Raw genomic sequence first — 15869 nt, 5'->3', positions numbered from 1 at the left:
TAGTGATTTTTATTTAAGCAGTTGGAAAAAAAGCCTGTCATAGGCAAGGCAATCTTTGACAGCATAACAGCTTGTGTGAGCTTGATTGCTAGTTGGCAAACTGGCAGGAAATAAAGGGTCACAATGAGTAGAAACAGACTCAGGTGAGGTTAGAAGGGGAACACGTTTGGAATTACAAACAGCATCAGGACCAGGGTGTGTGGAATCCAAATAGGTGATGGAAAACAGCCTGTGCAGGGTAAGGTTGTCAACAAGGCTGTGGAAAAAGGGGATAATGGGCATGAGGAGAGCCCAGTGTCTGGTGCTGTTATGTCAGGAGCAGTGTTCTGAAGACAGAGGAAGGTGTTTGTGGAGCTGAGCAGAGCACACATAACAACATGTGCTCACTTTGAAGATAAAAACACAGTGTGTGGCAGGGGCAAGAGCTAACAAGGTCCCACGGTGTGTAAACAGAGGGATTAGGTGTAAATCAAGAGAGATAATGTTGCTCTGCTGTAAAGCCCCAGTAAGACTGCAAGTGGAATATTGTGTCCCATGCTGGACTGGCAGATGAAAAATAAAAACAAACCTAAACAGGCTATTTTGATTCCTAGAAGGTAGGAAGAGGGAAAAAAGCTTATTTTAGGATTAGAGTGTTTGTCTTATGAGGGAGGATCCTTACAAGACATGGAGTGCAAGAGGAGTTGATTGCAGTGGGTGAGTGCTTCCAGAGCCCTGCTGCCACCTGGGAGGGAGCAAAGTGAAAAATGCAGCAGAGCTGTGGAGTGAGCAGCTGGGATGGCCTTGTGTCCATTGTAAATTCATGATGTGCATTAAAAGGGAGTTTCTTTTCAGGACACCAAGGATGAGCTTTTATTAATATCAGCTGAAGTGACTGCAGCAGGCAGTGCTGACATTTAAAGACAAAAATATCATATTGCTGTTGATTCCAGTAAGCTTTCTGCTGGCCCTCTAATTGAGAAATTTGGCTGAATAAAGACCAATAACAAAACTATTGATTGAATTTATTCTCTTTGAAGGGTCACGTTTTCATCCAAAATGTATTACTGGATATGACCTTTGCAAAGCAGGTTTCTTTGTTAAAAATGTCCTGGTAGCATCATGGGTTGACACAAAGGTAACAAAGATGCTTTACTGCTGTGATGGCAGATACTCTCTTTGTATGTGCCTGTCACCAGATCACTGCTTAATATCTAAAAGGACAAAATCTTCCTAACACAAAGGAGAAGGAAAGAAAACTCATAGAGAAGACAAAGAGTGCAACAATTTATGGTAACCTGTCCAATAACACAAAATTATTTTAAAAAGCTGGCAGGGCATTGGGCTGGTTGTGTGAGAAGTGCACAGGTGCATCTTTTTGCAGAGGGAACAACCAGCACAGCTTTTGGCAGCTTTTTTCTGTTCTAAACAGCCCAAAGCAGTAGGTGAGGTGCAAGCTGCTGCCAGTGATTATTGCTTGGAAACTTGGTGGGTTTGTCTTTTGACACTAAAACTTTTGCTTTAATAGTAATGGTTCAACATTACCACTGGTAGTGCAGCAGTTCACTCTTGAGTCTTCACTATTGAAATCTTCACTATTTTTTTTAGCTTCCAGCACAAGAACACTGATATTTAGCAGAGGGTCTTTTTCAGTTTTCTGAAGTGTGGAGATGATTTTAGATGCAGGAAAATAATTTTGGTTTATTTTGTTTTGTTTTGTAAGTCAGTGTTGGCTAATGTTCAGGAGCACAGTATTCCTGGGTCGTGTTTGGGACAAACACAAGGCTGCTAGCCAAGTTATGGTGTTCATGTCACTAGAAAGCAAGCACAGGCTATGAAATGTGCATGTAGATTTTTTTTAATTTTATTTTAAATTGTGGAATAGGTGAAGTTGGTTCCAAATTTACTTGAAGAAGTTTTTTATCTAGTTTCTCTCAGTGTATGGTACTCAATGTGGCCAACATCCTTTGGCTGTCAGGAAATTTTGGTGCTGTTTGTAATTTTTTATGGTGTGGGGCTGTGGTAAGGAAGAGCTTTGCTCAAATAGCCAAACACTAAATCCTGTAGTTTTCCTGTCCAAAAGGTACCAATTCTTTGTTTCCTGAAGCTTTTCTAAACAAAAACGATACTTTTACTTGTTGTGAAAAAAACCCAAAAGAGCAAGGTATTGTTATCATGGTTCTATAATGCCAGTGTTTTGCAAACAACAGAGAATATATTGTTTCCAATCTTTATCTAAAATGATCTTGTTGTGTTTATTTTAGATGAACTTGCAAATTCATCAGAAAACAGATTATCCTTGGAAGATCTCTTCAGAAAAGAGTTTGTAGTTCATAATCCAGAAGCCAAATGGATTAATGGTAAGTTCATAAACTCTCACTTAATTTGAAACTAGGTAAAAATTTTAAGTCTTGAATGATATTATCCAGTCACTGAGGAAAAAAAAAATAAAATCAGTTAAAATTTCAAACCCTCTTGAAATTGGCCAGTGTCCCAGTTTTCCTTCTTACTCTGAATCACGTCTCTTGCATTAATTTTTGAAGTGGCTTTCTAATTTTAAAGCTCTGTCTAGTAGAAACCCATTAAAATGATCTGTTCATGCTCCTGACTCAGTTGGAAGCAGTGATGGAGAATTGTGTTTAAGTACTGGATCTTGTTTGTGGATTCGCAGGAAAATCAACTCTATTAATATCTGAACTTTGGGGTTTGGGAACTGGTTCTCTTTGCATCTAAAAAAGACTTGAATATTTCAATATACTTGTGCAGTCATTTATACTTTTACAATTTACTTGTACATAATTTTCTGATGACTACAAATTGTATTTAGTATTCTGATTTACTAAATGATTTGTGCTTGGCATGCAGATTTCTCTAAAAATTAAGTTTTAATGTAAAAAAGAAAACAAATTCAAACTCTTTTTTTTCAACTCGTTGACTTCCTTGTCTCTTGCTGCCATACCTTGCTCACTTTCTCTCTGTAAGAAATGTACAGGTAATGCAGTAGCAACTGTCTGGTTTGTGTCATTGTGGTAATCTGGGTGTTCCTGACAGAATCAAAGAAATGACAACAGGATTTGTGCAAAACTGAGCAAGACAAAACTGCTGTGGAGTGCTCTGTGCAAGGCAGGAGTCTGGCAGTCAGTGGCTGTGTGTGTAAATTCAGAATGACCTTGCATGGAAATAATGCTTCAATTATATCAGCTTTGGCATTCAACTATAACTAGAACTGCTTTACTTAGCAGGGAGTTCTGTGATTGAATTATTGCTTTGTGATAAACTCTGAAGAATGAAGTGGGTATAATAAACATAAGTGCATTTAAAAGCAAAAGCATAAAAAGGAGAAAAGTATGCTCAATCTTTTTTTTTTCCCCAGCACCTGTATCTGTTGTTATTTGTTAGCCATTAGCTTAGGGCTAAGAGAAGGGACACTCAGTTTATTTTCCTCTCACTTTTGCTGAGTTGCCCTTAGTTTCTTCTTTGAACTGGTTTCTGTCTGCAGTCAGTGCTAAGAAAAGTGATACTGAGTAAAGCTGGAACAGTTCTGTTGCCAGGAGGAGCAGTTTCTTGTGTTTTTGCTAATGAAATCATAAAAGCAGGTTTTCAATTTGCTTTTCTCTGTTAAATTCACAAAACAGCTGCTTCTGACCTCACCCAATTTAAAAAACGCTGGTTCTAATTGTCAAATAAAGTTATCCCAGACCCAGTATTGTAAAATAAAGGGGTCACTAAAAGCAGGTAAGTACATAGTGGAAGAACATCATTATGCTGGTTCTATCCATTCCTCTTGTTACTTAAAAAATCCATGAGATTATTCTCCTAAGAACTCTAGTAGTTCCTCATAACATGTGCATAATATTCTATGCATAAAAGTAGTACTAATTTCAAAACCCAGGACAATAAAACTAAAAGGCTGTGGATGGAGCTACATTAAATATTGGTGAAGCTATAAAACATGTAGTTAATTGTATTTCTTAACTCTCTTCTACAGCCTGTAATAACAGCAAAGCTTCTTTTATGAGTTTTCCAGATGTGGTAAAAAAGAAATGCAGAATTTGATGTTGTACTCTTGCTTGGATACAGGCTTTTCCTGTGGTCTTCAAAATTCATCTTAAAAAGCTCCTACAGCGAAATAGAAAATTTTATTAGCACCATGCAGAAATATAATTTGTATTAGTATCATGCAAAAAATTGTTGTAAACAATCCAATGTAAAAGGTATGCGATTGTACAGGTATGAACTTTTCCATCTCTTCAAAATAATATTAGAAATGCTATTTATTAGAGGAAGGCCCTGTGTTTTATTAACAGTACATTGGTACTAATATCCAGTCTTTCTGCAATGATGGTTTTCTGAGTCAGTGTGAAAACTTCTAAGCTTTTTACATTAAACTCAGGTGTTCTGAGTTTATTGGCCAAAGAAACAGTGAAGTCCAATAGTACAAAAAATAGGAGGAAAGAATGAACATTTTGTTTATTAGAATGTGTGTGTAGGAGAAGTAAAGAAAAAGTGGGAGTAATTAAGGATTTATGAATTTTTAGTATTTTTGATAAACACAGAAAAATTATGTATAGGTTTTGAGATTTTTTTTAATAGACAGTATAGTTAATGATATCCAATATATTGGGCAACAAAAAACCCCAAGGAATAGTTTTGCAAAGCAGCATTTCTGCTTCCTGCTTCTATTTTTATTTTTTAAGACTTTATTTCCTGGCAGTGTGGCATTGCAGTGATGGCATTATATGCATGGAAAATGAAATATATAAGTTCAGATTCATTACTGTGGAGCTGGAGGGGAGCATTTGGCACTTTCTTTGGATATTGGCAGGATAAGTGAACTCTGCACAGGATGATTTTAGCAGAAAATAAATAGCTACTTACTACCTTTTGCTCCTCTTGGAATGGGATAATTTGTATCCATCTGAAAGTTTTATCATCTTTCCCTCCTGGGAAGGGGTAGGGATAGAAATTGAAAAAGTGGCTCCTGCTGTAAGCAGTGTCTTCGGGGTCTGGAGCATGTTTTGTAGAAAAACAAAAGGAAAGATTTAAGGATTTCAAGTGGTGGATGAATCACTGTGTCCTTAGGTAAGGTCTGGTATTTAACTGCTGCCCTTTAATGAAACTTTCCCTACTGATGTTTGCATTTCTCTGAGATTATCTTCCAATCTTGCATTATTTCTTCCTTGTTTGAAAGCTCCTCCACTACAAACCCCATCCCCATGCAGCTATTTCTAGACTGCTCTTTAATAAGAGCAGCCCTTAAATGCAGATTTTTTTTACAGTCCATTTCCTTTCCTGCTTGAAACTGAGTCCACAATTTTATGGGCTTGCCACCAAAGTTAATAATTATGCAAATGTCGAAAGTTGGAGAGAAGATGTTGGTCTTTATCTGAGATAATCAGATGTTGCTGAAGAAAATAAAAGAAACACTATGAGCTAGTCTTAAAAGTGACAAAATATATTCCCATTTTACATAGTATGTGAAGATGTACCTGTGCAGATATCCAGATTTCTTCTTCATTTTTTTTTTCTTTCTATTTTGGTTTATTTCAAAGGCAATATATATATATATTTTTTAACCTGACTTGGATTTTTTTTTTCTCTTTGAAATAATTTACATAGAATAAGAAAATAGGGATGATAGCCAGTAACTTTGTTGTAAATAACTTAGTAGGGCACTAAACTTTGTCAGTTTTAAATCTGATTACTTTGGCTGTAAAAGGACATGTTGGAGAGTACACAAAACCATCTAATTCCAGTTAGGTGGAAAAGTGTTTAATTTCAGAAGGCATTCCAGTTGTCTGGCTTAGTTTTGGAGACCTTGAATGAGAGTACATCTCCCTCAAGCATTATTGATCTTCAGGTTTTCTAATAGGAAATAAGAATTTAAAATGCTGCCAGTGAATAATGAATGTGAATGTGTCAGGTTGAACCTGACAGTTCATTGGGGCAGAGTGAAGAATTTTTTCAGGATATTTTCCCAATTTCTCTCAAGTTACTTAGAAATGTGTGTGCTGCCCTTGGGGAAATACTGAGGACTCAACACATTTCCATTCTTTTACTGAGGTCTGTACTTACATCTCCTGTTCCAGGGACCATAGCTGTAAATGACAATAAAATTCAGAATATTTTTGTGTATTCCTCTGTGAATAGATGAATTGCTTTAATTTTTTTTCTGTTCAGACATTCTTTGCCAATCTTTGCTGTACATGATGGAGTGGACTGGCTCCTTGGTGGCACTGTCAGATGGGTGTAGAGGCAGCACAATGACAGGATTTTTCATACATTTGAATAAAGAGTGTGTGTTTTTGTGTGTGTGTGTGTATGTGTTTTTTGTGTATGTGTTTGTGTGTGTGTGTGTTTTCTGTTATTGTAAACCCCTGTTTTGGAATTAGGTTTATCACTTTTTCCACCATAAAATCCAAGGTTGTGCCAGCAGTCCCAGCAGGCACACCCTGTTCAGATTTAATTTTCAAAGCTAATAATTTTTTAATACACATACAAATTTTCATGGCGAGGATTCTTCAACTTTTTTTTTGTTTGTTTGTTTCTTCCCCATTTACAGTTTTAATGCATTTCTTTGGACATTATAAAAAACAACTCCGTCCAAGTCAAAAATATTTTCACTCCAGGTGTTTGTTTTTTTTTTAACTCAAGCCTTTGCATTAGATTTATTTACTTGTTTTATTTTTTTGTTTTTATGATGCTTCCAGATTTCCTGTATCAGCCTCAGCAGAAGCTGTCATTTGCTGAGTAATTGCCAGTTCTGATGTGGGCATCTTTATTTTCATGCAGTGAGGAGAAAAGAGAGCAGGTGATGACACTCCTTTTGAACATCAGAGAAAACATGGGACTGGTTTAGGGAGGAAATCCTTCTGCTCCCCACATTTATTTTGAAAACATTTATTTTGTTTAGTAGTTTCTTAAAGAAAAAAAAAAAGGAGAATTATCATTTTAAAGCATTCCTACTTTACAGTTGATGAGTGGTTTCACTGTCATGTTTTGTAGACTGTGTATTACAGTTAACATGGAAAGATATGACCTGGCTGAAGAAATACTACTTCAGCTTCTCATAACATGTTTTCTTTCCTTAAAGAGCAACTGAGAGAGTGTCTGCCAATAATTTTACCTGTGGCTGTCCCTGGCACGTTTCTCATGCTGTACACTGCCTTTGTCACCTGGGGAGGGAAATGTGCAGGCAGTGTCCTGTGCTGGAGCTGCTGCTTCCCTTGGGTCCCTCTTGCCTCTTGTCCATCCTAAAAAATAAAATAAACAGTGGGCCTGGGAAACCTGCCGTGGGGGTGGTTGAAACTGCTTTTAAATTATTTATAATAGAAATGGAAGTGGTTTGGGAAGCACAGCACTTGGATTCCACACTAGCACATATGCCAACTTTGTGCTTTAAAAATATGTTTTAAAACATTTAGCATTTCTTAAAAGAAGCATTTCCTGTGTGTGAGATAAACACGAACTTGTTTTCACAGAGCTGAGTGTGTTGTGGTGTTTGTCAGTGGATATGGGTCAATGCAAGAAATAATCCAGCACTGAGCAGAGATTCTGCTCCAGAAATTGATTTGGATTGAAGCAAAGAAACACCTCTTTTAGAATTACACATCTATGAGTGTTGGTATTACCCTTGCAATCAGGGATGGATACTAAGAGTGAAAATATGTTATTTTATTCCCTAAATGAGATGGGAGTGGGAAGTGGCCAGGCTGGAATGCAGCCATGGTGCAGGAGCGCCCTGGTGGTGTAGCAGGGGCTGTTTGGTGCTCACAAATTTGCTGTGATGTTAATTAATTAATTAATCAACTAATGCTTTTGGGCAGAAGTGAAGAGGGGTGTGCTCAGTGTTACTCATGCCAGCTCTGCACTGAGCTTTCATTTTTTGTTGGAATCTGTCTGTGCAGAGCCTGGATCTGGAAGCCAGGCCCGGGAGTTGTTTTGTTGTCTCTTCTCTGTGAAGGTTTTATTTCTGAAAGGCAGCAGAGGGGGTTGCACTTTGATTCTCTGTGCTGCAAAATGCAGCCTGTGGAAGAACAAGTAAAAAAAAAAAATCCTAAGATAGCACTCCAGTCTTTGGAGGCTTTCAGCTGAAATTCTTATTTCCTAGAAGTCCAGCAAGTTGTGTGAAATACACACCCAAGTTTTGCCAAGTCTGAAGACAATGTTTTGGGAAAGGCCCAGAAAATTTGAGAAGATACATAAAGCATCTCCAGGCTGGCTGATACTTCTCTCAGAAACTGCTAAGAAGGGGAATAAAAGGCTTGATTGATACCATTCCACTGATTTATTAAAATAACTTCTTAAACAAAAGAATTTAAACAATGTTTTTGTGAAACAGATTGAGTGATTCAATTCTCTCATTAGGGAACAGACTGGAGGAGTTTGAGGCTGTGTTTGTGCTGATGCTAAAGATTTTCTGTGAGCCAGCTGTGGGTGGGTAATTGGTCATTCAGGGAAAGGTTGTGGAGGTACCACCCCTGTACAAGAATAATGTGCATTGTGGTGTCCTTTGCTCCAGGAATTGTGGTTTCTCCAGCAATGGACATTTTGGTTTAGCAAGAATTTTTATTTTTGTGGGTGGTTTGGTGTTTTGTCTTCATTAAAATTCTTTCTTCCACTGTGTGTACCACAGTAAGGTAATTTAATCAGTAATTTTTCCTTTTGGCTCTGGTCTATTTAAACCATTTTAATCAGTGGCTGTTTCACCTGATCTCCCTGCCCCAGCCCAGTGTCAGGACCTGCTGCAGGGACTGTGCCCCTTTCTGCTCTCCTGTAATTGATGTCCCCAAGGTGCCACATTTCTGCCTCCTCAGGAGCAGATCTGGGCAGTTTCTGCTCAGCTCAGTTAATCCCTGTGGCTGCATCAATACTGCTGCCACTGTTAATGATGGTGAACAGGAATTAAACAGTGCTGAGCATTCAGGGCCATTAACTTGTGTCACTACTGGATTCTGCAAATGACTTCTCCCGTCCTTCACCAACATTCTTTGTACACCAGGACAACATTGTGTTATTGTGACTTCTGCAGTATCCTGACTCTTGTTTTCTCTCTAGCATCACCATTACCGATTGCAATTTTTTTTTTTTTCCTGGCCATTTTTTTTGACATTTTGTTTATTTTTTAGTAGGTGTGTTGTATTCTCTCCACAGAATACTTGAAATATATTTTCCTTAAGAGTCCTTGCTTCTTGGAACAACTTACATCTAGTTGTATTTATTGAGATGTGGCCTGATTCCATGCTAGTTGAAATCTCTAGGTATGAGACAAAAATCCAGAGACTGGGAAACAAGTCAGGAAAAAATGAAATCAGATATTCCAGCTAGTGGGAGGTCAAACTACCTTTTGCCACCAATAGCCAAACACACAGCTAATCATTGCAATCCTTCTTAAAATTCTGTCCCTATTGATTTTTTACTTATTCCACAGCCCAAAGCATTAAGAATTTAACAAAGGCATCAATATCTTTAGAAAACATTTACATAGGGAGAGTGTATCTGTTGCACGAGGTGTCTTTTGAAAGAGATTAGCAGAATGATTTACATTTTCTAATCACTATTTCTGGATAGTAACCTAATGCTGAAAGGTTAAGTACATCAGTTCTGTGTGTGAAGCCCTGGCAAAGAGGACCAGACACTAAATAAACCTGAGTTCTCCCTGTTTATTGAAGCAAAACTCTCCTGAGTGCAGTGCAGGAGGGAGTTTAAATATTCCCATAGTTTCCATAGTGATGTTGGTGGAACAGGGAGGCCTTTTCTCAGTAACACATTTCTGGCTAGGCCAGCAGTCCTTAATGTGATCAACAAGTCCAAACTGAATGTGCTACACCATTACTCCTAGGATGCAACAGCCCCCCAGGGCGAATATTTTTGTTGCATGAGCAGAGCTGAGCAGTGGATGAAGCGCTTTGGAATGGTGACAGATGGTGGGTGCTCCACAGCAGACTCTGAGCTCCCTCCAGGCTTCCACATTGTGTTTTCTTACTCATCAAGACCTCAGGGATGTGTCTGTGTGCTCCAGCAGGCTCATGGACACAGGGAGGGTGATATTCTCACCCTGTGCCTGCTTGTTGAGCTTTCCCCACTTGTCACCAGCACAGAGTGTGCCCAGTGCCCAGCTGGAGCTGCAGTCCTTGGGGTGGCCAGTTCACTTTTCCTTTGGAAGCTGCTGTTTATACCTCCAGCTGGCTTCATGGTCCTTCTTAAAGGCTCATTTAAATCTGCTCTGATTTGTTCATCAGCAATTGGATTTTTTTCAAAGGAGTGCTGGGCAGGAGAGGGATAACCTGGACTTGTAGCTGTGTGCAGCAGCAGCACAGCTGGTTGATTCTGCCTTGTTTCCATTCCCCTAAACCAAATCCTTGAATTTTTGTCAGTTTTCTAGACACTTTAACAAACACTAAGTTGTGTTTTGTAGCAGATAAGTAAGCTGTACAGTGCTTAAAGTCAATATCTCTAAAAGCCAAAGTTTTACATTTCTAATCCTTACATTTTGTTGTCCATTCATGTTTTTTTGGATTAAGAGGCAGTAAAACCAGTGCTTTCTAAACCATTCTGTCTAGCTCAAATGTTTGCATAATGGATCATTAAAAATTGCATTTTTAAACACGTTTGTATCTATGAAGATATATATATACATAAATTTATTTCACTTTTAGTCCTTTTTTAGCTCTCTTTAACTGATTCCATTGTGGCAGATTTCAGAGACACTGACTCATATTTGCCACTCATCCATCCATTTTCCTGGTCTGTTTTGCCCTGGACAGGGTTATTCTTCTTATGAAAATCTGGCTGGCACTTGAACAATTTTGCTTGTTATCTCTTTCAGTGTGATGCAAAAGGACTTAAGTAGGTTTAGTATGTTAAGGTTTTAGTATCTTTGAGAAAGTATGTTTGGATTTATCTGTGTACATATACTGAGCTCATGTATTTGGGATTCTTTCAAGGTCTATTAAGTGCAATTCTCACAATAAAGCGTGAAGTGCAGTGAGAACAACAGTGCTATGAACTTGAAATTATTACATTTTTGACAATTGGACTTAATGACATTTTTAATTTACTGCTGTAGAAATCAAATGTGTGCCCCATACTTTCTGTGTGGCACTGCAGTGTTGAGAGGAACCTGAAGCAACTTGATCTTTGCTTGTTTCTGCAATCTGACAAAGTCTGTAGGCAATTTGTATGAGAAACTTGTAGCTGGTAATCATTAGAGTAGCCATGCATTGTTTTTCCACATCTGTAAATATAGATTGGCTTTGACCCACTAATATTGCAGTACAAACTCAGAGTCTCTTTAGTGAGATAAATTAAACTCCAGGCACCTTGTGAAAAAACTATTACTCAAACAGGGGAATGGGAGAATCAATCAGGTTTCTGACAGAATTTAGATATCAGCCTCCCATGCTAAGAGTCATTTAACTTTAACCCAGTTTTTGCCTGTGTTTTCCATGATATCTTTCTCCTCAGGGATGAAGCATGTCTTTAGTTTTTAGGAGGGTGTCCATAGCTGAGACTTTGATGAATGCAGAGCATCTTATTTAACTTTGCCTCAAAGGGAAATGCAGTGTGCTTTCTGCACTTGCAGCCCACTTTAGCCATAGGACTGACTGAATTTCTTCTGCATGTGGAATATTGATTTTTAAGATCAGCCAAAGCTACTTGGAAGCCTAAAGTTTTCTGCAAATCTATAACTTGCATTTTTAAAGTAAAAATTTGAAGCACTTTTAAAATGTGGCTGTGAAAACCCAGGACTTTTGGGCTGTCATTGTGAGCAATAGCAATACATGGAGCAGGTAAGAGAATCTCTTTTATTGCAGGACTGGCACTACGTGAGAATTAGTTTGACTAATTTCATAAGCTGGTTTTTGACCCCATCCTAGAGCAGCTGTCTCTGGGATAAAAAGGCAGCTGCGTTTCTTCTCAGGCCTGGAGTCTTGTCTGCCAGACTGGGTCTGTTAATTCTGTAATGATCGTTCAGATAATTATGGATTTGTTATCAGGATCTCAGATGAGATGGCTCATCTGTAAAGGTCACTAAGCTGTCAGATTCAGAGGGACAAGAATGGTTGGCTGCAGATACATTTGTTAGAAATATTTTCTGATGCTTTCTTTCCTTTTTTTTTTGGTTTTCACTTGCAAGTTTTGTATGGAGTGTATTCTGCATGAACTTAGTGAAGAAGGTTTAGATAGTTTGCTTCAGCTTTCTCACACTTTGGACAATGTGAATTTTAATTTTGAATGTTGAAATCTTATCTTTGGCATAATAATTTCATTTTGGCATTATTATTTTAATGTGTTTTATATTACTTGGCAACACTATTTTATTAATGCAAAAATGATGCATTGTATTATTGGAGTGAACAGTTCAACATTTAAAAACAAGTATTTCAACATATTCTATTTGTAATTCTGAGGAATATTTTAACTAGAAATTGTGATATATGAAGTTTTCAATTTATTCTAATTTGGAATAAAAATTATTGCCTTTTCCAATATTTATTCCTCTCTATGGCCAATGTAGAGAAGGAGGCTCTAAGCTATATTACCAATTAAAGCACATTATAAATTTCCCAAACTATGATGTCATGTTCCATGAATGGAAATCTGTTGCAGAGTGGATATTATAATCTGCAGCATTTCCATTGGTTCTTGATAGATCCCAGATGCACAGAGATATGGAAATGGGCTCCTGTTATGAGGTGCTTAAAAGGTAGATGCTAATTCTTTGCTTTCTGGGCAACTGCACGTGTAATGAAATTTATGTAAGCTATGAATTTTTATCTTTTTTCCATTTTCATACCCTGTGTTGTACCTTGTCCTCCTAGAGGCAAGGACACACTGTTCCAGCAAGTTAGGTTTTCTTTTTTTAGCAATTTAAAATGGTCTTATAACATGTTACATAAATGTTCCTCTCTGCTTAAATACTCTGCCCTTTTCTCTAGCTATTTTCTGAGCTCTTATTTTGATAAATTGTTAATTGAAAACAATTTCAAACTCTAACTTCTTGCTGAAGACATTGATTAACTCATGCATGTTACTATATTTGAAATAACAGCAACAGTTCTGCTGTATTCTTCCAGAATTTATAATGTTAAATTATATTTTTACCTACTTAGCTCAAATAAGGGCAAAGAGTATTGAGAAAGAGCTGAAAATGAAGATAAATGAATTTTTTACTTGAGTTACTGCCATTGCCACTATCATTGTTCGATGAGTTGTAAATGGAAGTAGAGGCAGAAAATATGTCTTTCAGGATTAAATAGTTTCTGACTCACTGCCATCTTCAAAATAACCTTTTATTAATTTTAACCAAACACTTTTTGAGTACAGGATGTGTCTGTCCTGAGTACTGCAACACACAACCACGGATTGCCTCACCTCTAGATTAAAATATACTCTGAGTTAACAGTTGTTTTTATTTTGTTCCTCATTATGACACTGAACAAGTCTGAATATTCAATAACTTAATTTTTTTTTTCTGTTTGCTCGGTGATTTTCTGGATTGGGTAAGGCCAGGAAATAAAGTGGATTTGAAGCAGGGTTTGCTTTTATCTGACAGCAGGACTTTGCAGAGCTGGGAGTGGGAAAGAGGCATCATTGACAGCCTGACTCCAGGCTGCTCTGTGAGAGTCTCTTTTGTTGGAAACCATGACATTTCCTAATTCCCTACACTGGTAATGTGTTGGATGAAGGTTATTTTAGTTTTTAGTAAGAGTGGAGATTGACTTAGTACCTGCTTTAGTCCCTGCTTATTAAACAAACCATAAAAACCTTCAGAGCAAAACTTCTCAAGCAACTTCATTCAGTAACTCAGAGTGCACTGATATATCTGCAGCTACTCATTCCTTTAGTAGTGAACTTCAGCACAGTGTCATATTTTAAAAATATATTTCATTTTTACAGTGACTCAAAAAAGGAAATTTGGATACTAATTTTTAATTAAAATTTAAAAAATGCTTGGGAGTTTTTGTTATTTCAGGCTGTTCCAAGCTCCATCCAACCTTGAATGGCACCACCTCTCACAGCAGCCTGTTCTGGTAAAAAGAGTAAAAAACTTCTTCCTTTTTCCTGATCTAAATTGATAATCTTTTAGCTTCAAAACTTTATCCCTTGTCCTGTTGCAAAAGACCCTGCTAAAAAATGATAGATAATCAAGATAGCAAAACAGTTTGTGGTGGCTGAACTCACAGTGATTCTTTGGGGAGGTATTAAAGAAAGGACCACAGAGAGGAATTGCCTGATTATATCTTTCCCAGAACAGCAGTGAAATGTTCTTTCAATAATGGATTATTTTTAAGCATTTTACCATGACAGCCTTTAATTATAAGGGTGATTATTTTTACTGCATTTTGTGATGTATTTTTTTTACATAATAGCAAACTGATTTGCTGCATTCAGTTCTTCCAGTGAAGGAGAAATATTTTTTAAGTGCTTAATCTGAATTTAAATTAATGCAAACCTTTGTACTCAGCTTGCATAGCATGCAAACGATAACTTCAGAAAAATACAGCTTTGTGACACACTGATTACTTTAGTAAAGATAGAAGTATATTCTCCCTTTGATGAGTGTGTCTAACTTCCATTAGTGCTAATGGGACTTATGCATTTATGCTTTGAAGAGTCTACACTCCAATTAGTTATAACACTTAAAGGAAATGTGAAATGTTGTTGAAAGCAGAGATTCTTTAGTGTTGAAATGTTTTTTTTTTTTTTTCTGAATTTCTCTCCTGTTCCCTGTTGCTCTGTGAATGCTTTGATGTTGATTGACATATTGTCATGAAATCTTGTAAATATGAGTATTGTGTGCAGTTGAAATCACATTGTGACATGTTGGTAGTTAAAGACATCTCACATCTAATTCCTAGATATGTAATCTACCCTCTGGCAGTCTCTCTTTCCCTGCTTGCCTTTAGGTGACAGCTGAATATCTGTTCCCTTGATTGATCAATTCTAAGGTTAACCTCAGATCAAGTTTTACCTGGGTGAAGTTGAGATAGACAAGAGAGCTGTGTTCCTTATGCCTTGCCTTAATCTCGTTGAGAGCAGAAAACAACAAGCATCAGCAAACAGATAAATTGTCCCTGGATCCTGTGCTTCAATCTGATTGCAAACAGGAAACAACCCTTGAGAGGAGTCTGAATGTCTTGGAGGAAAACAAGGATGAGCTGTTGCTGAAGTCACTCACACTGAAGGTGATGCAGATGCAACAGGTTCGTCTGGGAACTGAAAGCAGTTAAGCAATTTACTCTTTGAAGAGACTTGTAAGTGTAGAGGATCAGCACAAAGGGAAAGAAGATGAATCAGTTAGACCAAAGAGACCTAATTATTTCTTTTTTCCTAAAAGTAGCTTATTAATATCAATCTCAGTTGCTTCTCCCTGATGTGTGACACTTGGAGGTGCCCAAGCATCTGACAAATCCTCCGTAAGGCTGAAACCTCCCTGTGAGCCACAGGGGTTATTTGGGGCTGGAGGAATACAAATTGCATTCAAACTCTGATTTGTGGAGCTCAGAACTGAGCAAGATCAATAAGGATGTAATGATACTTTTCATATTCATTCTTGTTCACAAACAATGTAAAATTTGAAGCTGAGCTTTGCCACAAGCTGGAATCCCCAGAAGTTGGTTTTGGTTTTTTTGGGGTTTCTTTTGTGCTCTTGGCCTGAGGGACTGTGATGGCGGTAAATGCATCATCTAGAGTATCTGCCAGAAAGAGGGAGCAGGTTTCTGATTATGGTCAGGGTGTAATTTAGTTTTATTTTTGGATGTTGTGTCTGCCTGACACATTCAACCCCGTTTTATGGATTCTGTTTCTTTTTATCTCCAGTTTAATATTATCCAGAAATTTAGAGAAATTTCTTCTTGTATTTGTGTATTGAGTTTCCCATTTTC

At 37.5% G+C, this 15869-nt stretch overlaps 1 protein-coding gene across 3 annotated transcripts in view; it reads left to right on the top strand.

Annotated features, from left to right (window-relative positions):
- Positions 1–15869, top strand: part of DPP10 (dipeptidyl peptidase like 10) — a 245255-nt gene that overhangs the window by 55039 nt on the left and 174347 nt on the right. For all 3 annotated transcript variants that reach the window (XM_058809979.1, XM_058809978.1, XM_058809977.1), the window contains exon 3: positions 2244–2339. In XM_058809979.1, coding sequence (XP_058665962.1) covers positions 2244–2339 — 96 coding nt within the window. The remainder of the gene's footprint in view (positions 1–2243; positions 2340–15869) is intronic.

Source organism: Ammospiza caudacuta, chromosome 8 (genome assembly GCF_027887145.1).
Source record: "Ammospiza caudacuta isolate bAmmCau1 chromosome 8, bAmmCau1.pri, whole genome shotgun sequence".
NCBI lineage: Eukaryota > Metazoa > Chordata > Aves > Passeriformes > Passerellidae > Ammospiza > Ammospiza caudacuta.
Note: the sequence above shows the minus strand (reverse complement) of the source record. Positions and strands in the feature narration are given on the sequence as shown.